At 31.9% G+C, this 26175-nt stretch overlaps 1 protein-coding gene across 1 annotated transcript in view; it reads left to right on the top strand.

The window, feature by feature from the left end:
• LOC124369612 (ABC transporter G family member 23-like) overlaps window positions 1-25812 on the top strand; it is a 66952-nt gene extending 41140 nt beyond the window's left edge. Inside the window, exons 5-16 of the mRNA XM_046827664.1 lie at window positions 457-564; window positions 1630-1723; window positions 4850-4996; window positions 11752-11879; window positions 14042-14264; window positions 14739-14919; window positions 15374-15489; window positions 16452-16522; window positions 19264-19349; window positions 19714-19890; window positions 20982-21068; window positions 25508-25812. Coding sequence (XP_046683620.1) covers window positions 457-564; window positions 1630-1723; window positions 4850-4996; window positions 11752-11879; window positions 14042-14264; window positions 14739-14919; window positions 15374-15489; window positions 16452-16522; window positions 19264-19349; window positions 19714-19890; window positions 20982-21068; window positions 25508-25728 — 1639 coding nt within the window. The 3' untranslated portion in view covers window positions 25729-25812. The remainder of the gene's footprint in view (window positions 1-456; window positions 565-1629; window positions 1724-4849; window positions 4997-11751; window positions 11880-14041; window positions 14265-14738; window positions 14920-15373; window positions 15490-16451; window positions 16523-19263; window positions 19350-19713; window positions 19891-20981; window positions 21069-25507) is intronic.
• Window positions 25813-26175: the final 363 nt, after the last annotated feature.

Raw genomic sequence — 26175 nt, 5'->3', positions numbered from 1 at the left:
AGGTTCTATCTCCCTTCTTAAAGACAGGAATGACCTTGGCGGATTTTAACGCAGAAGGAAAGAGTCCCTGGGTCAATAGAATTATTAAACAGGACAGTTAAGGGATACGAGAGTGAATCTGCAACCCTCCTTACAATGGATGGAGACATATCAAATACATCAGAAGAGGAGCTGGCCTTGAGACCCTTAGTCACACTCACACTTCACTGTACGAGGCAGGAGCAAAAAAAATGCTCGATGAACTTGGAGAGCTGGGCAACCCCGAATCAGTTGATGTTATTTTGCTCGGAAGGTCCAACTGATTACAAGCGTTAACGAAATGAGAATTAAACCTTGCAGCTCTATAAAATTAGGTTCTGAGACCAACAAGCCATTATCAATCAAACCATTTATGCGTTTGTTACTTTTGCACTTCCCTGAATACTATAAATGTTTACAAATGAATGATTTGCCTAGTGGTGGACAACAAAGGAGACTATCCTTTGCTGTGACATTACTGCACGATCCTGATCTCCTGATCCTGGATGAACCCACGGTGGGAATCGACCCTGTCCTGAGCGCAGCGTAAGTACTTTATGGTAGTAAAAAATAACAGTGATTCGTTTATTAATATTTTCTATTGTTAAAAATATTGTTTCAAAATATATATCTCTTTGTGTCTACTTTGATCAGTTGCAACATGTTGATGAGTTGTTATAACATAAAATGTAAACGTTTAAAAGGTATGGTACGTCGATAAAATGTTTTACATTTAAAACTGAAAAACCGAAAAGTTATTTGACACGATCGAGCTTCTAAAAAATTAATTTGTGTCAAATTGTGCTAAACAAAAAATAATTGTAATATTTCAATTATGGAAGAAAGAATTTTAATGGTTTCTAGGATGACTTGATCATCATAAATCCACTAAACCATAATTGAGTATAAAATGTTTAATTTTTGTGGGCAGAAAACAGAATCTAACGCAAAATATTTCTTTTCCCCAGTAAATAAGTGTAAAATAACTGTTTCCGTGGTTAAATATTGATTAATACTATACACCAAATCTAAATTACTATTGCTATGAACTAATAAGTTTACTTCATTAAATTGTTAATTAAGTCTGGACTGTCGCCGTATACTAATAATGTTAATGGTTTACCTTTCATTACTTCCGAAATTGTATTTAATGCCCCTTAATATATTTCCTCTATTATGCAAACTCTAGTCATAAACGTTAAAACAGATAACGCTATACAATTGTAGAATTTGATACCATAATTATAGAATTAATTATCTATGTGATATTTATATTTCAACTTCATAAGGTAGAATATCATGTCGTTCGATTCTAGCACTTTAAATAAGAAGATGCTATAATTACATGAGAGCTTTTTGTGTTCATTGAAAGATATGACTAAAATAATTAAAATAAAAAGCACATGATTCAAAGTGGTATATTTAATAATGTAATGTCCGTAACACATTTATGAAATTGTTGAAAGTGATGTATGTATAATTGATATGGCTATATTTAATTGAATAATTCCCAATAATTAAACGACTATGCTTAAAAACAAACAACTTAGAACACATAATTAAGTCTCTGACAATAATGAAGGTTTTCTTTAAATATTTTTACTCTAACAGGATCTGGGAGCGACTGCTAGAGATGACAACTTGTCAGAGGAAGACGATCATCATCACCACTCATTACATAGAGGAAGCCAAGCAGGCACATATGGTGAGTCCAGTAGCCGAGTACCAATACGCATTGCATTGTACAATACCTAGTTATTCGTGAAATCAATTTCACCTTACCCTTAGAAAGAGATCGACCATCAGCCGGGGTAGTCTTTATGATAGACAAATTGGGGCGGTAACAAATAATAATTCTTCTCAAATATCATTTTCTCAGCTTAATACATATAAAGTAAGACATAGTTAATATTTATATATATATATATATAAATAAATAAATATATATATATATATATATATATATATATATATATCAGCGCCAGAATACGAGACAAAGATATTAAAATTACTTTGAGGCAAAAAGTTGGTATTTACAGGAATAACGACAAAAATTAGCCTTACTACAAAATTAATCAAAGGTAAAAAAATGGTATATTTGATCATATGTCTGTTTTTGAAGATAGGTGTATTAACTATCATTCTCCTTCTTGTGAAGCATTTTATTTGCAAATTTGGTTTATTAAATCGACAGTAAATCCTTTTGTAATATTAAATGAACGCTGCAGTATAAACTATCGGAACAATACGTTGGTCATGGAAAGTTCAAAAAATTCTAAAATAAAAATGGTACACATGAGTGTATTATGAGTAAACATAGGAGAAGAAAGAGTAACAGAATAATAATTTAGTCGTTCATATAAATACGTGTTCATACATTAAACAGGTTGTAATTATTTCGATATCAATTATACTTAATGTGAACTTATTATAATGTACTTATTGAGTACAAGTCTCCCTGAAATAATCCTGGCCACTCTCCGACATGTTTGCAACTATATTCAAATTTACAATTAGAGTTAACAATAAAAAACAAAAACAACAGTATAAGCAATATTAAATTTTCGGTATACAACAAAGTTTATGTCATTTCAAAACAAATTAATATGAACACAAATAATACTGATTTTCTCATCTATACAATACATATACATACACATAAAAGTAATTTCCCATTCTACCTCATGTTTATACTCACTTATTCTCATACATACTCTGAAAAAATTATTTGCTATGGACTACGATATTTTAGTTTTAAAATCAAAGTTTTAAAGCAAATAAATTCTATATGGAAGAAAAAATATTTTTTAATTTAGCTCTGTAAAATAACAAACATAATATTTTTTCGATTACCTAATAAAATACACTATTGCAAAAGATTTTAATTTTGGGCCTACGTACTGAAAACCGAGTCTAAATATTAAATAATATACTTTTGGTACTCTAAATATATTTCTTTACGTTCCTTCTTCCGTATACAAGACAGTTTGTACCTGTGTTACCACTTCTAATATAACATTTAATTACTTTGTACACATAAAAAAGTTAGATCGGAAGGGCTCTAATTTGGTAGAATAGGAGCTAACTCGGAGTTTTTTTTATTTAGAACTATGCGAACTATATGATTTGGTGAAATTATAATTTTATCAATTGGAACTTTTTAAGCATCCCTCCTTCCCTGCAACATATATATATATATCTTAAAAATTACAAGTAACGGTTTGTATACAAACCTGCGAGTGACGATATGTAGGTAGGTTTACAAAAGCAACAAAACCAAATTTTTTATGTTTATTTTAGGTTACATACAGGATATTAGTGTTTATTGTTTGATACAAAATTTTTGTTTTTTCTCTACATACGAATTGCAATGTCATCTGCAGATCTACATTTTGAATATACTAAACGCTAAGCATTATTTTACAATATTGTACTGTAATACTGGTATCTTCTATGCTTTTTAGACATTTTCAGTATTCAAGTTCAGTAAAACGATAATGTAGTCTACATTACATACAACATTGAAGCTTTTAAAATCAACATGTTTAATTTCATATATATTTTTAAATAATTGGGCCTTCATCACTCAATGTGATTATTTAATAAATGTAGCAATTATATTATTACAAGTTACGACAAAACATTCCAAATGTAATTCCTTCAGGGCATATTTGAAAATACCTTTCAAATAATAGGTCACTGTTGGGATATGTTTTATAATAATTAATGCTTTAAGTTACACGGCAGACTCGCTGGAGGATATTTTCTTTTTAAGCATCCCTCCTTCCCTGCAACAGTTTTACCCGTACAAGACTCTTGATTAGGATAGGGAAAAATACAGTTTTCTTAATAAAAACGAGTCAAAATTTTTCTTAAAAAGTATAAAGTTCTTACTTTGGATCTAATTTTTTTCGATTTAGCTCATGTATATTATTTCTCTAGCTTAATTTTGGAATAAATCGTGATTCCTAAATACCTAAAATGGTTAATTTTTTATATATCTTAAAAATTACAAGTAACGGTTTGTATACAACCCTGCGAGTGACGATATGTAGGTAGGTTTACAAAAGCAACAAAACCAAATTTTTTATGTTTATTTTAGGTTACATACAGGATATTAATGTTTATTGTTTGATACAAAATTTTTGTTTTTCTCTACATACAAATTGCAATGTTATCTGCAGATCTACATTTTGAATATACTAAACGCTAAGCATTATTTTACAATATTGTACTGTAATACTGGTATCTTCTATGCTTTTTAGATATTTTCAGTATTCAAGTTCAGTAAAACGATAATGTAGTCTACATTACATACAAAATTGAAGCTTTTAAAATCAACATGTTTAATTTCATATATATTTTTAAATAATTGGGCCTTCATCACTCAATGTGATTATTTAATAAATGTAGCAATTATATTATTACAAGTTACGACAAAACATTCCAAATGTAATTCCTTCAGGGCATATTTGAAAATACCTTTCAAATAATAGGTCACTGTTGGGGTATGTTTTATAATAATTAATGCTTTAAGTTACACGGCAGACTCGCTGGAGGATATTTTCCTAGAGTTCACACAGCAGCAGCTGACGTTAAGTACTTGAAACTCTTGTACTTCGCCCTGCTCATCACATTGTGATTGTATCCTAGATTGGACTGATTCGAGACGGAGTGTTACTGGCAGAACAGTCGCCGACTTCTCTGATGGTCTCGCAGGGCTGTGACTCGCTAGAGGATAGTTTCCTAGAGTTCACACAGCAGCAGCTGACGTTAAGTACTTGAAACTCTTGTACTTCGCCCTGCTCATCACATTGTGATTGTATCCTAGATTGGACTGATGCGAGACGGAGTGTTACTGGCAGAACAGTCGCCGACTTCTCTGATGGTCTCGCAGGGCTGTGACTCGCTGGAAGAAGCTTTCCTGGCTCTCAGCCAAAGGCAGGAAACCTCAAGGTTTGACGATGCTCAGTCAGTGGTAAGCTATACCTCAAGTATAAGAAGCAATATCGTATCACATATCAAGTTCACACGTACTTAAAGAAAATCGTCCTATATATCTAGTTACATAGAGTCACGTTCTGTTATAGTTAACCACTGTATAGTTTTGTAACCCATCACTAGACTGGACACATTTTAATTTTGTTAACCTCAATTTGATAAACTATTTTTCTTGTAAAAGATACGCCTTGTGGCCAATACCGTTTGGCTTAGTGTCTTTTGTATTCCCTTTAATAACTTCCTATTAAGCTTCTTAAAATTCTGGGACCTACTAGCGTCCATTGGCTGAGGAAAGTTCTTTCAATCTGTCGACTTATTTTTTTAAAATATACAGACCTCTGGGTCATTCAGTATTATTATTCTATGACGTTTTAGCTAGGTAACGTGGTCTAAATTTATGTCTGCAACAAGTTTCGACATTTCTTTGGTTACGTAATTGTAATTTTATTGTTATATGTAAAAGTGTATGAATAGTTTTAATTGTCTGGACTTCTGGTTATTGCCCTAGCGAGGTTAACGCCTTAATCTATTACCCATTCAGAACTTCCCTTCCTATATCAAGATTCCCAACGTGTAAATAAGGATTTTCATCCCAGTGTAACGGTTTTTATTCTATCACGTCCTTCGTATACCCAATGAGATACCCTTCTATTGTTAAAATATTGGGTACACCTTATAAGTGTTGTGTTTGGTCATTATTACTATTAAAAAATTAGAAGAGCTAATAACAATTTGGACATGTAGTTGTCTCCATTTCTTTTGCTTTTAACGAACACAGCTAATGCTATCATGTAGGATTATAGGATAAACCCTTCAAGGAAACTTGGTCTGAGTCTCAATTTCATTGCATAGATAAGGCCGTCTGTAGTAGTACACAGAAAAACATGTCTTCTTCTTGAGGCTTAAATGGATTAAAAGAATTGATTTCTCATGGCATTCTTCTACTACTTCCTTGTTTCATATCTTGGATGACTAAATAAATGTGTATGGACTTCTAATCCCCTCCTGATTCAACGGTCAATTTCGCATTTTAATAGATTACGTAATATTATAGTAATTCAAAAAGAAGGGAAGTGGAAATTTTCAGAGCAAAATCTCACATTATTTGGCTAGTTATAGTACACGATCATATAACAGCGTGTAAGTAAGTGTAATATTCTATATAATCCTTTCATTTCCAATTTCTAGCCGATTGTTTTATTATAGAGCATATTTACTTAGTACGGTGTTTGTAATTAGACCTAAACCTCAACATCCAAAGTAAAACGATTTTCCTCCAACACCAAATTGGCTCTACATAGTCCCCCCCTTATTCTATGGTAAAAAGTTACACCATTTTGAGCGTCGGGTTTGTGGTAAATTTTTTTAGTTTTTCGTAAAATATATTAAAAAAACTAAGCGGTTTATTCCTAAACATGTTATATACAAAAATGTTCTACCTTAAATTTTTAATAAGATATGTGGTCCTTTTCATAATGTACACTCTAAATTGTACGGTTCAAGAGTTACGGACGGTGTGTAAATGTTAACTTTTTCGTAATTTTGATAATTTTTTAAAAAAAATAAGCTTCGTAAAAGAATGTTTGCTATTTCACAGTGGCCGGTGGTATGTTAGTGATAAGCCCTTGAAGGAACGACAACCTCACCACCTTATCAAGGGGCAACTCTTTTTTAAGGGAAAAGAAGGCTTCCACAGGCCTAGGCCAATATAAACCTGTGGTACGGAGAAAACCACCCTGAACTTTCTACGAACATTGCAACATAAATTCATCTTCTTTAAGCATAAATATCTTTCAAATTTGGAAATGTTCAATGTCTTTATAAACTTATCACTCATCCTCCAGCACATTATCCTCCTCCTCTAGCCTCGTCGTCTAAGATGTTATTATTGTCCATGTGTATCACATGCTTGGCCCTGAGCAAAATTGCTGCATATGCTAGTACAGTTTAGGGACCACTCCTTCTGCATTCACAATTACGAACGCATTCATCTTTGCAAGTACCACATTAATAAGGGAAAAAAAGCAGTATTTCCTGGGGGGCTTGCAGGACGTGCTGTTGTAATTGGTGTCAGGTGGTCGCCAATCTTCTTCCAACCCCACTCGAGTGGATCCTTACTTCATTTTCATTAGCCCACTGTTGTACCTGGTGGTAGGTCCTAAATGAATGCAGTTCTGGACGCTCCTGAAGTGGGGGGGTAGTGCATCCAACTTCAGTAATGCATGTATAGGCTGCTTTGCTTGCAATCGCCTTTCAAGTAGGACTGGTAGCGGAGACAATCTAGATCTTCAGTTGTTCTTGGCTCCAAACATTGCAAGTAGGAAAGTAATTTTCTGCATCAGCCACTGCACTGGGTCGGCTTTGAGGGTTGTTGAAGACCAGAAGTTTTTCACGAAGAACGTTGTTGGCTTGAACTTTCCTATTAGGTGCAATTTTTCCCTCTCTTATAGACAGCAGTACACAGTGTCACATCCTGTGAAGGGCGTATGTAACCAGAAGTACATCTTTCATATCCCCAATGCCTTGCTGAATGTCAGAAATAATTGTACACTTTTTCCTGGTGATTTCCTTTTGTAGGTACGACCATTTTCAGTTTATTCCCTGAAGGTGCGTGGACAGTCAACAGTACTAACAAGTCCGTAGTCCATCACCAATAACACACGTTTGAACATCTTTCTTCGCTTCATCAATTAGCTGTTGAAGACTCTACATAAGGTAGGTTCAGCATCACCCCGATGCTTGAAGAAACTGTGCAACCACATTGTTGCTAAGTGCGATGAAAGGAGGGTTTATTAGACCCATCTTGTTTTTAGCACTAGCTAAAAAATTCATTTTTATGATTTTATGTTGACATGGATTGAGTTTTCTACTTTGACCACAATGTTGGAAACGTGATCTTCGTAGGTGTTCTTGATCCCTTGTTCGTAACCATCAAAAACAACAGTCGCTATTTCCATAATGAGTACATACCCTAATCACTCTATATGCTCGCAAATCTGTTTAAATGTAGCAGGCTGTTGCCAGGACAACACGATGTTAGGAGGTGGCCTCCGTCAATTATATAGGACACTTTCAACTGGGGGTCATCGATGTTTGATGATTCTTTTTGTTGGTAAAACTGCAAACTATTACCATAACGCTGGATAAGTTTTTCTTTTGAAATGTGTGACAGTATATGGCTCAACTTCAGGGCTCGGACGAAGGAATATATTTTGTAGTTCTTCAAAGTCGTATTGACAATTCATTGTTTTCCTCCCAATAATCACATAGCTTTTCAAAAGTCATCTTCTCTTTTGGCAATCAAGACTAAAACCCACCTTTACTGGTTGCTACTCCTTTTTCGGGCCGACGTGACGATCCTGGCTTTTGAAATGTTGATATACAATGCCAGTGGTACCCTTCCCATCAAAAACTTACGATAGATCTATGACCTGAGAGAGCCTCACACTTACCTCATCTACTCCCCACTTGTCATGCCTGCTGTTATTTGCTTCAGTTCTGATGCTTTCAATCAGTTCAAGTTTCTGCACTAAACTCCTACTTTTCTTGAGCAGGATTCCTGCATTTAGATACATCTACAACACTTGCGACCACAAAGAAAATATAAGGCTTTAAAATCAACATGATTAACGTGAGGTTATCTTTGCTGGAGGTTTCTTTTTCCATTTCAGGTGGTTTTGGACGTAATATATAGGTTTGATCGACACTTACTATGTACTTGAAGCGAATCATTCTGCAGGAACTTGGCTTTGACGCCTCTCTTCTTTACGTATTTCACTGCACTGAATTATTTTGGTCCACCGCCTTTCTTTCTAGTCAGAGTTTTAAAAAAAAAATTAGTTCACCACCCTTGTCCTTACAAGGTTTTATAACACACACTTCACGCCATAACTAACACACTATCTCAATGTGATTTTCACAATATTTTCGCATACGTTACTATAAACACCAACCATAAAAATATTTACAGCAAAATTACTACACTATAAGAAGTACCTACGCACAAAACATACTCAACTTCGTCTCCTAAGACGACTGAAGAAGAATATCGATCGATCTGTGACAGTGTGTGAGGGAGGGGTGAGGTGGAATAGGAGGGTGGCAGACAACAGGTGCAGAAGACATGAACCGCCATGGTTGCGGCCCGCGGTCCAAGGTCCACTATGATGGCGGCCACGCCATGCTTTGTACTACCACGTTTCTCCTAACAATTATTTTTACTTTTTCAAACCTGCTATGGTGCCTCTTAGCCTCTTTTTGACATTGAATACTATAGTATATTATTACTCTTTAATTAAGAAATCATTTACTTATTTCTTTATATACAGTGGAGTCCGTCGCTAATCCGAACACGTGTAATCCGAACGTCGGTTAATCCGAACGGGTTCAAGGAGGAATTATTTATAACGATAATGAACAGTTATAAGAATCTAATTACATAAAAAAATTGAAAATGGGTGCATCATTTCGTACAATAAACAAAGAAAAACTTTAATTAAATAGACATACAGTATTTTATTAAGACAAATTGACTGTACAGTAACAGTACATAAATAATGAAGTTAAATTACAGTACCAAATTGAAACTTAATAGGTTAAGTATGAGTTAAATTACTGTATTAAGAAGTGAAATCAAAACAAAAATTTGGACGTACAGTACTGATATTATTATTGAGTACAATATTAATTGTCAAAAGACATACATTGAGTTATATGTCTTCTGTCGACGCATTAAAGAGAGTCTATTGGGATGACTCATCAGTTTCGTACAACTATTGAACGCGTGGACTCACCCGTACAATATCCAGTACGCTCACATTGCTTAACATAGAACTGTCACACTAAATACGGTAAATGGTGCTTAGTATTATTTCGCAACACACGTTTATTTGTCAAGAAATACAATGCAACAGTCAGAATAATGTTTTAATAAACAATATTGATAATTCTATAACAAAATAGAACCCATTCTCAAGTTTTAAACCGTATTTTTCTGTAATTCTGGCTAATCCGAAACAATCACATAATCCGAATAGGGCTCGGTCCCAATTAGGTCGGATTAACGGGACTCTACTGTAGCTTTATTTGGAAAAAAAACCTTAAAAAATTAAATATCATTTTTATTTTTAACACCGTCTGCAAACTCATGAGAACCGTAAAATTTTTACAGGGAATATGCATAGGACATTTTTTGTTTACAATTTCATGTAGAATATTTTTGTATATAACACTATTTTGTGGCCCTAAACAGCTTAGTTTTAAACAACCAATTTCCAAAAAACTAAAAAAACTACTAAATTTCCTACTTTTTCTCCCCTCCTCCCCCCCAAACCCGACGCTCAAAATGGTGTTGAAACTTTTTAACCATAAACAATAAGAGGGTTATGTGAGAACAATTTGGAGTTGGAATAAAACTTTTACTTTGGATGTCAAGGTTAGGCCTTTTTTTTTTACGTTAATAACACCGTACTAACTCTGTGCCTTTGTTTGTTTGTTTAGCGTTCACGAATAAAATATTAAACCGATTGTACTAAAATTTCACATGAATATATATCTTTGATTCCTCTGTAAATAATTAAGTTATCCAATTTTTTATGAATTAGACCTACCAATCAATCTCCTATTATGTTGAAAGTACAATATCTTACATTATACATATGACCAATTCTATTCGTTACATACCTCATCAGGCATTAGTAAATGTATTTTTTTAAGTGGCTTAAAATATGAAATATACTCCATGGTTTAGTTAAGTCATTAATTCAGTATGCATTCATAATCCTGATATTACAGAAAATTACATAAAAATGAAAAAACAAATATATATATATATAATCTATAAGTATATGTACTCTTTTATTTATAACTATCATTAAAATAAATATGTCTGTAACAATATCTGAGATACTACATATAATGGATTTATTTCAGAATTGTAAACGTGTTAGTGTTGTAAAGATGGCTGGATACTAGATGTATAATGATTGATGTAGATGTATAATGTATGATGATTACTCAAATGGCAGATAATCATTTCTCTTTTACATGCAGTAATAATGAGTTACTGTAATAATCTGGAATGAAAAGCCAAAGCCGAATTTGGCACTGTAAGTTTGAACATAGTTGAATAAATTCTACAAGCTCTTTTCCTATTGGAATTATTTATAAATTTAAAACAAAACTCCAATAATATACTTTTTATTTCAGTGAGGCCTTTCGTGCTGAAAGAAAACAAATCATCAGACCCACATAATCGAATAAGAAAGATAAAAAGTATATTAATGTTTTAAATAAAACAAACACTGATTTAAATACATTTGTATAGTTGAATAAAAATCAGCCTTTTCAATAATTGTAATAAAAGGTGACATTTGTAAAATGAAATTTAAACATGTCAGTAGTGTTAAAATTACGATGTGATAAGAATGATTTAGCGCTTCTATCTAGTTAGTTCTGCCAAAGTGCTAATGAATCTGTTAACTTTTAATAGAAGCTCAATTAAAATGATATGTCATGTCTCTAATTAGACTGAAACACTTTGCTATTGCTCTACTTAGTTATAAATGCATGTATTCTTGAAAAATATAATTGTATACATTTGAATGTTTAACTATTCTTTGACGTTGAAACGGTTGCTTACGTCAAATATTATTTATTCATTTCATGATTATTTAATTGAACTTGTTTTTGTGTCATGTTTTATTATGGATATTAAAAAGTCAATTGTTTTAGGAACTGAGTTATCCTACCACTCAAAAGAAAAGTCTACCACCTCTTGTAGATACCTGCCCTTATTGGAAGACCAACAGATTCATGGCTCAACTTACCAAAAACACAAGATGGTTGATACGGAACGTATTGTAAGTCGTCCTTTAAAGTCAGGTTTCCAAAGGTCTATTATATGGTTACCTGTTGTTGTTATTGAATTATTGTTATCTATTGATTTAGTCGTTATCAAGTTATTGTTATCCAATTGTATCAGTTGTTGTATTCGTTTGTTGCACTCTTATTCTATATTGTTATGTTATTTTACTATGTAATGGTATTGTAAAAGTGGCGATTGCCGTGGAAATAAATAAATGAAATGAAATGAAATATTCAAAAGCTATTCCATACAAGGGGGTTCATTTTAACCTGTTATGTTAGTGACTAATTCTAAAGTCGTAGTATAGTCGTAGTACAGTGAAATGTATATAATTACTCCTATATGTTGAGTGCCATTTGTTACATATGTTTTACTCGATTAATAAAATTATAGTTTGTTAATTATTTGTTGATTAGTTAGTTGTGATAGTATGTGCACTGAATAATTACTATATATTCTTCAATTTTCTTGGATAGGAGTTGAAAATTGGAGTTCTTAAATTACGTGTTTTTTGATTTCTCCAATACAAGTTATCAGTACAACTTATTTAATGTAATTGTTTAACAAAGTGATATTGGTAATTTTACAAGTAGTAGAAGAGACAATTCTTTGAGAATTGATAAATCTACTATATATAATATTACTACTTGTATGACCATATATTAATATCCGAGACTATTGTAACAAACTTTGTTGTTGTGTTCAATTACTTCAACCAATTTTTTTTATCAAGACGCTCCCAGGCTAAAACTGTATGTTGTTTTCTATTATGATCATGTGGGAGGTTTTGCGAGAGTATGCCCAGCTCAAATCTCTCGCATTAGCAGCTTCCAGGAATATGACATTCTTGGAAAACCATTAAAACAAAGCTTTTATAAAAAAGTGTATTTATTACGTTTATTACATTTTGAGACTTCTAAGGTCACTTTCAATCTATAGTTTCCACATTAGGATAGAGATGCGTAAGCAGTGGTCAGCTTACCGGATCAAGAGACAGAAAGATAATATTCTGTGCAAATATCCCTTTAAGTTTATTTACTAATGTTTCCATGCTTTTAAACAATATGACTATGATCTATGATTTCTAATGTCAAATCAAATGTATGTCTCTTACGAATTGTTATTATCACGGAGGCTTATTTTTAGTTTCTAAGTTTTAATTAAATCAGAACCATACTCCAGCAGTCTGGATTAGGCGGAAACTCGACAATAAAATTTTGTAACATAGTTGGGTAATATATAGGGTTGATATTTGTAGTATGGACAATTCATTAAATCCATTTCTGGTGCCAATATTACAAAATTTTAATAATGAAAATAACGTGGCTGATCACTTATAAAAATAGTTATACCATACAAACAAATATTCCAATCGTTATCTAATTCTCTGACACTGAGATTGAAATTCATATTTACCAGTAGTATGAGGCGACCCCACATTTAACAACTCCGAATAAGTAATGTTTGCCTCTCTGACATGCAGTCATGATTTTATTATTCCCGTAGTTATGTGATTTCAGAAACGTATTATCATTAGTAACAGAATAATTATCGCTATTATAATGGTGAAAAATGTACATGTTTCTTTAGCGGCGTTGTTACAGATAGTTTTTGTGAAGTTGGCGGTAATTATCTCTGTTGCAGTGCTGTGTCAGTATTCCGTTCACCGTTACTACGTATCTGCTGGTCTTTACTGTCCATGGCACGTAGAAACCAAGGGGGATCATTTGTCTTTCTCCAGTCCAATTAGAATTGTTAGTCCAAACACTTACCACTGTTGCAGTATGGTATCGGTATTTCGTGCAGTGTTATCTGCAGGTCGTTAATCTTCATGGTATATTAACACAAAGATAACTATCAGTTATAAGCTTTGTTTTGTCCGAGTATAGTCAAATATACACTTATAAATATTTAAGGCGTAATAGACTTTTCAACGAGTACGTGTCTATACTTTTATATTAACCCAGCCTTGTCCTCTCAGCATTATTTAGCTTATAAGTAAGGTGGTATATTTATTGCAGTATACCTATGGTTTATAAACAATGGAATAACTTTAACAAAAAAAAAGATATTACTTAGGCAATTAGGTAAACACTCAGAATTATTTTATATTCTCTATAACACATTTATGATATTCAATAACATTGTATGTCATAGCGCTACAATGTTTTTCTTGTTGCTGCCGGCATCCATCGCCCTCATGTGTGAGTTTGTGTTATCGCACAACCCTGGGGCACACCGCACCATCGGTATCGTGTCTCTGGAGCTGGCCGACGGCCTAGCCTCCTGCACGGGCCAGGAGTACGAGGGCTGCGGCAGCTACGATCGTCCCTTCACATGTAGATTCATGGACTATCTCGTTAATTCCTCAATAGAGACGGTGAGTTATGTGTATTAACTTCATAATCACTGCTCCCACTTCTGATGCTGACTCTAGTGACAGACCTCAGGAACATTATAAACGAATTTTCACTCTACCTATTCTAAAATTTAATTGATATAGGTGTTACATCCACTTGTAGGTTTTGATCATAGTTTTCTTAATACCTTATAACTTTCAAAAACCAATAGCTTTTCTGTACGGCATTTTTTAAACGCCAGTATTTCATAACCCATGTTTGAAAATCACCAGAATGTTTAGACCGAAAAGGCTGGTTTAAAAAATTGACTTACAAGTAAACAGATATGTTATAATAAAGAGTAATAGTAATTAACGTTGACAAAAAACTGTAGGATTGATTTAATATTATTTATATTATTATTAAATATCGTATTCGTTCTTTCCTATCCAACTCTTAAATATTGTTTTACTGGTAAGATCTTAAGTATTACAATTTAATCTCGGTTTTTGCAGAAAATTTACGACAGCCTAGAAGAAGGGAAGGAAGCGACGCGGAAGAACGAAGTATGGGGAGTCTTGGAGTTCAATGCGAACTACACGGATTCTGCCCTAGACCGGATACAGCATGACATTTTCTCCACACCTGAGAGTGTTGTGGAATCTAGCTTCATCAACGCCTACATGGACATGTCGAGTTAGTAGAATTGACTTCTTATGTATTTAATTTTCAATCTCTATTGTTGCCACAATACTATGTTAACACTTCTTACATGAACATTTACTCAAGAACCTGACTTAAAAAGTTATAGTTAATTTAAAAAATAAAAATATTTAAAGACAACATTTCTTGTGCTTATACACAGGGTGTAAAAAAGTCCCGCACGGGCTTCATAATTCCCGAACGATTACAGGTAAAGCAATAAAACTTGATACATTACGGTTAAGATTACAAGTTGCCTTTAGAATTTGTAGTAATTGAAGATTGGAATAAAAAGAATTTTAAATCATATCCCTAAAGGAATAATATACAATGAGATGGTTAAATAATAATTTGAATTTCTAGAGATTACAATAAAAACGTGCTCATTTTTTGTAAATCATAAATAGAAGACTCCTGCCGTTATTTACAAACGTTTGTATGATTATAGATATGTGGGTAAGCACGTTTCTGCGGCGAGAACTACTTCTAGACGTTCGGATGATGATACAAGGATTCCTGAAAGACTGCGATATAAACCCACACTTACTGGACATACCTGTTCAAGTAAGTCTTAAATTTCATAACAAATCTATACTTCTCGTTTTTATAAGATAAAAGTTTATAAGTAAAGGCAATGTATGTTTCTCATTTCCATGGTTAATAGTACAAGTGTCTTACATTTATTTACATATAAATTCGTTTATGCTGTAGTGATATTGAATAAGTAAAACTACAAAAGTATGAAGCTTCTTGTGCTAGAGTTCTTTTACTAACGTAAACAAATTTTACTGTTTTACCAGTTTCTGAATAAAAAAAAACATTTCTTTTTGACTGAAAAAATCTAAATGTGTATTAAAATTGGTTATTTTATCAATCAAGACAAAATCTTGTTCAGAACAAGAAAAGTTATGTTTCAAAGTATGTGGAACGTGTAGGTCCACAAATACTATCATATTATATAAGTATTTATGAGCTACAGTAACTTTAAACAATCTTTGAATTAACTTTTTTAACATATATGGGTATAACAGTGGAATTATACTACAAATAACGGGTATGACCGATTTGGAAGTGGCTAGTAACTAAAACATATGATCACGAAGCAATTTATACTAATATAGGGTCTAGCAATATAATTAATTATTATCTTGATCTTCAATAGAAGTTTTGTAAATGTTTACGACACTGTAAGATAAAATGATTCATCACAATTTATTTAAGGAATTTTAAATACCAAATGAGGTGAAACAAGAAGCTGCAGTGGTCTATTGTTAGGTCTTATTACTCGTAGGTACTAATAGGTGTCTGAATACAAATGCTTTTTATAAATTACCAATACAAGTACATGAAGAATATTAATTTGTTATATATTAAATCAACTGCGGAGCAAATGCTTTGTATTTTTAATCTTTGTGTATATCCTGTTACGGTATTCTGCTTGTAAAATTACTATCTTTAATGAATTCATTCATCAATAATCTAAAATTATATATGTCTAACAGTATGCATTTTGTTTTGGTTTTCAGTTCAAACCTGCAATTTTCGGCTCAAATAACCCAACTTACCTTCAGTTCTTCATTCCAGGAGTTGTTTGCACGTAAGTTATAAATCTCACAGATCTAAGTTCCTAAATTTTGTACTTGCAGCTTCTCCTTTTTAAGCTTATGTAACGTAATTGACACCACATAACAATGCGTATACATATTTCTGTACCATACATAGATTTTTAATCAGTGCTTGGTTCTGTAAACTCCTTTTTTATTGAATAGGAATATATTTTCATAAAGGCTGTATTGTCTGGAACTCTCACATGGAAACCGTACACAAAAATTATATCACACAGGTCTGAGTGCAATGTGGATGCCAAACCGCGTCATTTAACCTTTACGTACTGTCTATCTATTTCAGGAAGCGTAAAAAGGTGACTGTGCCTAAAAGTCATATGGATATTAATGTAGAACTAAGTTTTAAAAATATTATCGTATATACAATGGCTATAAAAATGTTAGCATTTCTTTCCATGGGTAAGTTGGACTAACACGTTTTTCTCACGGTAACTTTCAAAACCTATCTTTCAATGTCTTACCTTTGTAAAATATTGCTTCAGATATTATAAATTAATCGGCTTTTAATACAGGAGCTAAAATGCCTTAAGATTTGAATGTTTCTGTTTTCAAACAAGTGGGGAACTCTAGTTCAAAATAATAAAATCTCTTAGAACCTGCTGAGAAGTGTAGATCAAATTTCTAAGTATCTACATAAGATTACCCCTAAATTGGGTCTTGAGTTTTGAAATGTGGAGCGGAAACTGCAACGAAGCACAGACCGCCCAATTCGTGGAGGCCTATGATCATTTAGGCCACAGTTTCTTTGTATTTGTGAACATTTAGTGACAATCCCAATTATATAAAGTCTCTTGAATGCCAAACAAGTCAAAACTATACAAATATAAAAATAATTATTCCAACACCATGGTAAGAAAGAGAGGGTGTTTTAATTTATCAAAACAATCACAGATTTTATTGAGAAATAAAAGTTTAGTGCTAATTTAGAAGATAACTGGCATATATTTATATTTAAAACCGTTAGATATGTTGCAAGGGTGACTATAAAGCATATTTATCTAAGTAATGATGTCTTAAATTGTTTAGCATAAACAATATTGACTGATTGAACCAAACAAACTTTAACGTAATTCAGTTGAAAGTTGGAAACTTTGACGATCAACCGACGAAAATTTATGTTCTGGAGTTTAAGCTTTGAACTTCATCTACTAAACGCCTTACTGCTGCGCATTATACAGTAAACTATATTGAACTCTGCAAAGTAAGCGATGGTATTGGTAACTTTGTTCTTTCGTTTTTATCACTTTAACGACGATTTCCTACACTTAGAAACTACTCTTTGAAGACGGAAATTGCTAACGTTCACTTGGCCTAATTTAGTCTATTAAATATATTTCTTTAATATGCCTAGGTAGCTGAAAAAAAACACAGTCATAACGTTAAAGGGATATTAATGTACGCATAACTTACAGATATCGAGAGAAATGAAAGGAATTAGATTTGAAGAAATGCATGTTTTTCATCACTCTGTATGGTCATTTCCTTCGTAGCAAAGACAGCTCTCACTCCAAAACATGACTTTCCCTATGTAAACTGTTATTTGCATATGTAAAAATCTCTCTCTTTGTATAAACAACAGAATTTCCGGTTTAGCCAACAGGAACACTAATGATTTTTTTTGTAAAACAGCTGATTTCATCTCCAAATAAGTTATGAAATAGAGTTATTTTTTCTTATGAAAGAACAATTACTAAACTATGAAATGTCAAATCATGTGTTAAAAGGCTTAAAGTGTTCGTTAGTGTTTTCCACGCTTGGCTTCGCTTTGCGCGTAAATGCAATATCGCCCCTCAATACGTCACTTTCGAGGCTAATAGTGAAATGTACTTTTTCAAATTTAACTTAATCGAGAACCTATGTAGCTTTGGCATTACTACAGAGAATGAGTATTGTGTTTCATTCAGCGTATGTAAATGAAAAAACCCTAACATTGAAAACTTTCATTATTGAAATTTGTTTTGATCTAGTATCGCAGATATGGTGTGACGTCAATATTAAAGGCCAAGGGTAAACACATCAAGTTATGCTTTATATCATCTTATTTTAATGCACAATTTTCACCAAGGTTGCTTCTAGTTGTAAATGTATAATACCCCTATTTGTTTCATATTTGATTAAAATAATTATTTCTTGATAATGTTTATATATAAGAAAAAATATTTAGCCTTCAGTTTAAGTTATAAAACATTTAAAAAGGTATACACTTTCTTAGAATTCTCTGACATATTTTTGATAAACATATTGTTGTGTTGTGTTTTAAACTCATCACAAAACAATAATAAAAAAAAAAAAACGTAACTTACCCTTTTTCCATTAGAAATTTCTCCAAAGTCTAAGTGAAAGTTTCCCTTCAGGAGGTGGAGCACTTACGATGTGAAAGTACCACTCTATCTTCTGTTAAGATACATAGATTCTTTTTTGTTAGTTACAGCATTAAAAAAATGTTTTACATCGTAAAACATACGTATACAATTGGACTCTAAAATGGATCTCCCATGTGCCAGTCGATCTTTTGCTAACATTACATCACAAAGTTCAAAGTTTTGGTACGTCAGTAATTACTTTATACTCTCCCATTTTTGTGACACTATTTAAATAAAAAAGTATCATGTGATTGGAAGGCAAAATACATGTTAAATTATTTTTAAAACGAATTATAAGTTGTTTAATTTTTGTCTTAAAACACTAAAGTACAAATATTTGTTATTTCTAGATTTGCCTTTTACCTGTCCATCATGTATACCACGGCTGCTATCATGTTCGAGAAAAGTGTTGGACTCGAAAGAAGTCTAGTGGCTGGTAAGAACTAGAACAAGTAAAAAAGAATTAAGACTTTAATTTATAAAGAAAATAATAAGTTATAAAACTTTCATTACAATTAAAAAAATGCTAACTTAAATTAAATGTTATATACAAATGAATATTTCCAAATTGTTTCTGTTCCACAGAATGAATGAATGAATAAAGGTAATTTACAAAAACATTGATCAAAATATAGTTTTAATATGAGGTTACGTAATGATGGAGTAACATCTCAATCATATTATTTTGTATGCTACGTGAATTTGATATCTTAGAAGACAAAGAGATTAAACATCTTCTCACATTTGTTATGGTTACGAAAAGTTATAAATAATTATTTTTGTTTTGTTTTCCTGTTTAGGAATGACGAAGACGGAGGTAGTGATCGCTCACTCTGTAGTCCAAATCGTGATTGCCATTGTCCAGGAGCTTACCATCCTCGTGATCCTGTACTACTGCTTTGACAATCCTTGCCGCGGGAACATGAACCTTGTTATGATCCTCCTGATCATGCTGCAGATCATGGGTCTGTTTTATGGTAAGTACAAACTTTAATTCTTGAGTAATAACGTTTAGTTTCAAAATAATTTATTTTTGTACTCTTTCCTTTTGTAGGATTGCAAAGTTAGATCACATGTAATCCATGATACTGAGTCGTTATGTGAGACATTCATTCCTTATCACAAGTATCAAACAGTGTTATCTCGGTAGCTTTGCTAAGCGCCTAAGGTTATATCACCAGAGTCTAGAATTCGAACCTCGGATTGGTCAAGGGATTTTCCCACGCTAACAAATCTGAATATTACCTGAAGTAATATGATAAGCTCTTTCAGGACTAGAAATGTTTTAAGGAGAGGGCGATATAACTTTTGAGCTTTATGTTCCCCATTGTAATAAACGATTAGCCTGTGTCAGGATCTTCTTAAAAAAAGGAGGATGGTACAGTTCAAGATTGGCAGAACTGATAAGGAGTGCTTCAGTCAGGGCTAGGATTTGAACCTGCGCTACACTAACTCAGATCCGAAGTCCAACTTATACGTGTGCCAAACTGGCTCTCTTAATCGATCTGTAAACAATTTTGTTTAATAACTGATATTGTATATGTATTGTAGTATCCTTCTGCACTTTTACCTTTCCTCAAATTAATGTTTCTCTTTAATATACTTGTTGCTTTTAGAAATATTCAATTTGATAATTCATGTAAATAAAGCGCTTGAAATATCTCTTTATAATACTGGAAATAATTGATTACTCTATAATCACTGTAAACATCAAAAACTTGGAATGAACTCATTTTATCTGTTCTATTATTCTTATCAACAGTAAATTACTAAGTTAGCAAAAAGCTATTATGTTTATGTTTTATTTTCAGAAGGACTTTACTTTTCACATAAATGTATACGAAGATTATTTTATCGTCTTCGTAAATGTTCTGTGTTGAAACTAATGAAAGAAATCCATAATATTCCAGTTCAAGGATATTTACTGATTTATGTTAATGAAATGTTTAGACATGTAAACCGATTTAAGACTAAACGATGCCATTAAATGTTGTATAAGATTAATTATGTTATTTTAATCATCACTATATGAGGGAAATTATTAACTCAACGTTTTTCTTCTGTTTAGGACTTGTATTGGGATTGTTCTTCACTAGTCAAAGAGACGCTACAAACGCAGGAATAGGAACCGTCAATGCTTTATTCATGCTTGCGGGTAAGTTTCTATCTTGGCTATTTATTATTGCAGCCTATTGTTACAGTTAACTTCTGTTGATAGACTCATAAAATAGGGTCCTTTCTTCTTATAGTGGTACTCTATCATTCTTATGTGCAGTTTTCATTTGATTCATGAATAGCCAATGGCGAAAAGTACGATTTCAATTATCCTTTTTGAGGAAATGTAATTTTCCATAGATGTTATTTTAAGTAACGTGAAAATTAGATACTATTTGTAAGAGAAGAATAAAAATGTTAATTAAAAAAAACCCAATTGAAGAAAACAACAAAATATAGGGTATTCGAAGAGTACGTAGTGTGGCTGGAAGACGCGTGTGTTGAATCATGAGAAGCGACGGACGGCAGGGCTTTAAGATAGCAATAACCACTGTTAACCAATGTCCATTCAATCTGAGTATATCTCGCTTAGTATGATTTAACATTTATTTATAATAATTGTTACTATTCACAATGTAAAATGTTCTTATTATTTCTTGCCATATTTTGTAGATTTAAATACCTAATTCATAACATTGTACATAAAGAATCAACTGTAAATAATAACATGTCATGATATTAAGTTTTATCACGTATTCAAACAGACTCGGTAGAGAAAGCGACAAAAATGCCATGGAACAAACGCAAAATCTGATGGTATTTTTTTAATTGATTAATTCTCATAGAAACATTAACTTGTCATATAAATAGAATAATTATCTCTCCAATTATAATTTTTTAATTTTATAGTGAACATTTTTAAGTGATGTAGTAAGAAAATGGTTTTCATCACTGTGTTTTATTTTTTTAAACCAAACCTTGAAAAAGAAACTTACATCTGTTGTAATAGATATGTAATAGTATACAAGACTTGGTTTAATTGCAATACTGATCACGTATAATTTACCTATTTGTTAGAATGTATGTACATTTATTTTTAAATATCATGTACTAAAATCACATTCAGCATTCAGAACTTTAAACACATGGCTGTTATAAATATATATAAAATACCATGGAACAAGACTTGGTTTAATTGCAATACTGATCACGTATAATTTACCTATTTGTTAGAATGTATGTACATTTATTTTTAAATATCATGTACTAAAATCACATTCAGCATTCAGAACGTTAACACATGGCTGTTATAAAATATATAAAAATACCATGGAAACAAGACTTGGTTTAATTGCAATACTGATCACGTATAATTTACCTATTTGTTAGAATGTATGTACATTTATTTTTAAATATCATGTACTAAAATCACATTCAGCATTCAGAACGTTAACACATGGCTGTTATAAATATATAAAAATACCATGGAACAAGGACTTGGTTTAATTGCAATACTGATCACGTATAATTTACCTATTTGTTTAGAATGTATGTACATTTATTTTTTAAATATCATGTACTAAAATCACATTCAGCATTCAGAACGTTAAACACATGGCTGTTATAAATATATAAAAATACCATGGAACAAGACTTGGTTATAATTGCAATACTGATCACGTATAATTTACCTATTTGTTAGAATGTATGTACATTTATTTTTAAATATCATGTACTAAAATCACATTCAGCATTCAGAACGTTAACACATGGCTGTTATATAAATATATAAAAATACCATGGAACAAGACTTGGTTTAATTGCAATACTGATCACGTATAATTTACCTATTTGTTAGAATGTATGTACATTTATTTTTAAATATCATGTACTAAAATCACATTCAGCATTCAGAACGTTAACACCTGGCTGTTATAATAGATATTGTAATAGTATACAAGACTTGGTTTAATTGCATAATACTGATCACGTATAATTTACCTATTTTGTTAGAATGTATGTACATTTATTTTTAAATATCATGTACTAAAATCACAGTCAGCATTCAGAACTTTAAACACATGGCTGTTTATAAATATATAAAATACCATGGAACAAGACTTGGTTTAATTGCAATACTGATCACGTATAATTTACCTATTTGTTAGAATGTATGTACATTTATTTTTAAATATCATGTACTAAAATCACATTCAGCATTTCAGAAACGTTAACACATGGCTGTTATAAATATATATGTAATAGTATACAAGACTTGGTTTAATTGCAATACTGATCTGCACGTAGATAATTTTACCTATTTTGTTAGAATGTATGTACATTTAATTTTTAAATATATCATGTACTAAAATCACATTCAGCATTCAGAACGTTAACACCTGGCTGTTATAATAGATATGTAATAGTATACAAGACTTGGTTTAATTGCAATACTGATCACGTATAATTTACCTATTTGTTAGAATGTATGTACATTTATTTTTAAATATCATGTACTAAAATCACATTCAGCATTCAGAACGTTAACACATGGCTGTTGTTAATAGATATGTAATAGTATACAAGACTTGGTTTAATTGCAATACTGATCACGTATTAATTTACCTATTTGTTAGAATGTATGTACATTTATTTTTAAATATCATGTACTAAAAATCACATTCAGCATTTCAGAACGTTAAACACATGGCTGTTTGTAATAGATATGTAATAGTATACAAGACTTGGTTTTAATTGCAATACTGATCACGTATAATTTTACTATTTGTTAGAATGTATGTACATTTATTTTTAAATATCATGTACTAAAATCACAGTCAGCATTCAGAACTTTAAACACATGGCTGTTATAAAATATATAAAAATACCATGGAACAAGACTTGGTTTAATTGCAATACTGATCACGTATAATTAATTTTACCTATTTGTTAGAATGTATGTACATTTATTTTTAAATATCATGTACTAAAATCACATTCAGCATTCAGAACGTTAACACATGGCTGTTGTAATAGATATGTAATAGTATACAAGACTTGGTTTAATTGCAATACTGATCACGTATAATTTACCTATTTGTTAGAATGTATGTACATTTATTTTTAAATATCATGTACTAAAATCACATTTCAGCATTCAGAACGTTAAACACCTGGCTGTTATAATAGATATGTAATAGTATACAAGACTTGGTTTAATTGCAATACTGAATCCACGTATAATTTACCTATTTGTTAGAATGTATGTACATTTATTTTTAAATATCATGTACTAAAATCACATTCAGCATTCAGAACGTTAAACACATGGCTGTTGTAATAGATATGTAATAGTATGTATACAAGACTTGGTTTATTGCAATACTGATCACGTATAATTTACCTATTTGTTAGAATGTATGTACATTTATTTTTAAATATCATGTACTAAAATCACATCATTCAGCATTCAGAACGTTAATTACATGGCTGTTGTAATAGATATGTAATAGTATACAAGGGGACTTGGTTTTAATTGCAATACTGATCACGTATAATTTACCTATTTGTTAGAATGTATGTACATTTATTTTTAAATATCATGTACTAAAATTCACATTCATGCATTCAGAACGTTAAACACATGGCTGTTGTAATAGATATGTAATAGTATACAAAGACTTGGTTTAATTGCAAATACTGATCACGTATAATTTACCTATTTGTTTAGAATGTATGTACATTTATTTTTAAAATATCATGTACTAAAATCACATTCAGCATTCAGAACGTTAACACCTGGCTGTTATAAATAGATATGTAATAGTATACAAGACTTGGTTTAATTGCAATACTGATCACGTATAATTTACCTATTTGTTAGAATGTATGTACATTTATTTTTAAATATCATGTACTAAAATCACATTCAGCATTCAGAACGTTAACACATGGCTGTTATAAATATATAAAAATACCAAAATATGGTACGTCAAATCGAAAAAATGTCACCCATCTGTAAAATTAGCGCTATGTTCGAAGAAACAGTCATAAAAACCACTACAACACACTAATGAACCTCATAAATACATGGTACGTGCATCACAGCCGGCAGGAGAGAATTCCTGGAAGTTTTGCGTCATCATTACATCGCGGCTAATGACAAACAAACAAGGCATCCAGTCCTTTAGGTTATATCCGCAACCCTGTAATCCCTTTGGATGTTAACTACCTGCATATTCACCAGCGTCATCTGCGTCCTTCAAAATGATGTACTACTCGACCATGTTTGAATTGATTTTTTCTTAATTTGCTTTATTAGGATAGTTTGCATTCTAAATGTAACAATTTCGTACTAAATATTGAATTTAAACATTGCGGCATAACAAACATTGCGACACGTTATGTCATGTAATGTTTAGTAGAGTGCGGCCACCTAGAACTTTATAATGTCTTAAATGGTTTCTTCATCTCCTGCTGATAGAAAAAGGAATATACCTGTTTAAAAACATAACTTGTTGATTGCATTGAAATTAATCCAATATAGTATGTTGTTCTTTTATAAGTTACGAATTTTGAATATTTCCAATGTGTTCCCAGGGTTAGTTTGGCCAGTAGAGGGGATGCATTACATCCTCCGTAATGTATTGTGGGCGATCCCTGTGCAGCCCGCGGTGGAAGCGTATAGAGCCATCGTCATGCGGGATTGGCACATCTCCCACCCCGTTGTGTACAAGGGGTTCCTCTCCACTTCCATCTGGACAGCGATCTTCATTCTCGCCACTATAGCTCTCGCCCGCAGCAACAAGACCAGTCTCTAACATAAACTGAATGATTGTTTCTCTTTGGTATTTAGTGTGCCATTATGTGATTGTTGGTCCGCATTATATTTATTATTTTTGTTACTTGTCGTTGCCTTATTTTTCTATCACGAATCAAATTTGAAATGAATGCTGTAATTTCAGTTACATACAAGTTAGAAGTGTACCAGAACATTTGTCAAATAACTCTGTGGACTTCGCTAACACTCATCCAAAAATAGGTTCAAAATTTTGACGCAATTCAAAGTTACAGATGGATTGTATAGTTTCATAAAACCCCATATATTGGCATTAGAATCTATTTTGCGTATTATATTAAACTTTTATGGTAATTTCCAAAATATTTCCCTAAATATCCGTAACCACAACATCCAAAAATCAATCCCGGTTCTATAGTTTAAAATTTTTGCATTGTTAAGCTCGTGCTTCTTCACTTATTCAAATACT

Source organism: Homalodisca vitripennis, chromosome 1, assembly GCF_021130785.1.
Source record: "Homalodisca vitripennis isolate AUS2020 chromosome 1, UT_GWSS_2.1, whole genome shotgun sequence".
Classification (NCBI taxonomy): Eukaryota; Metazoa; Arthropoda; class Insecta; order Hemiptera; family Cicadellidae; genus Homalodisca; species Homalodisca vitripennis.
The sequence above is the reverse complement of the archived record's forward strand: the minus strand, read 5'-3'. Positions and strand labels throughout refer to the sequence as shown.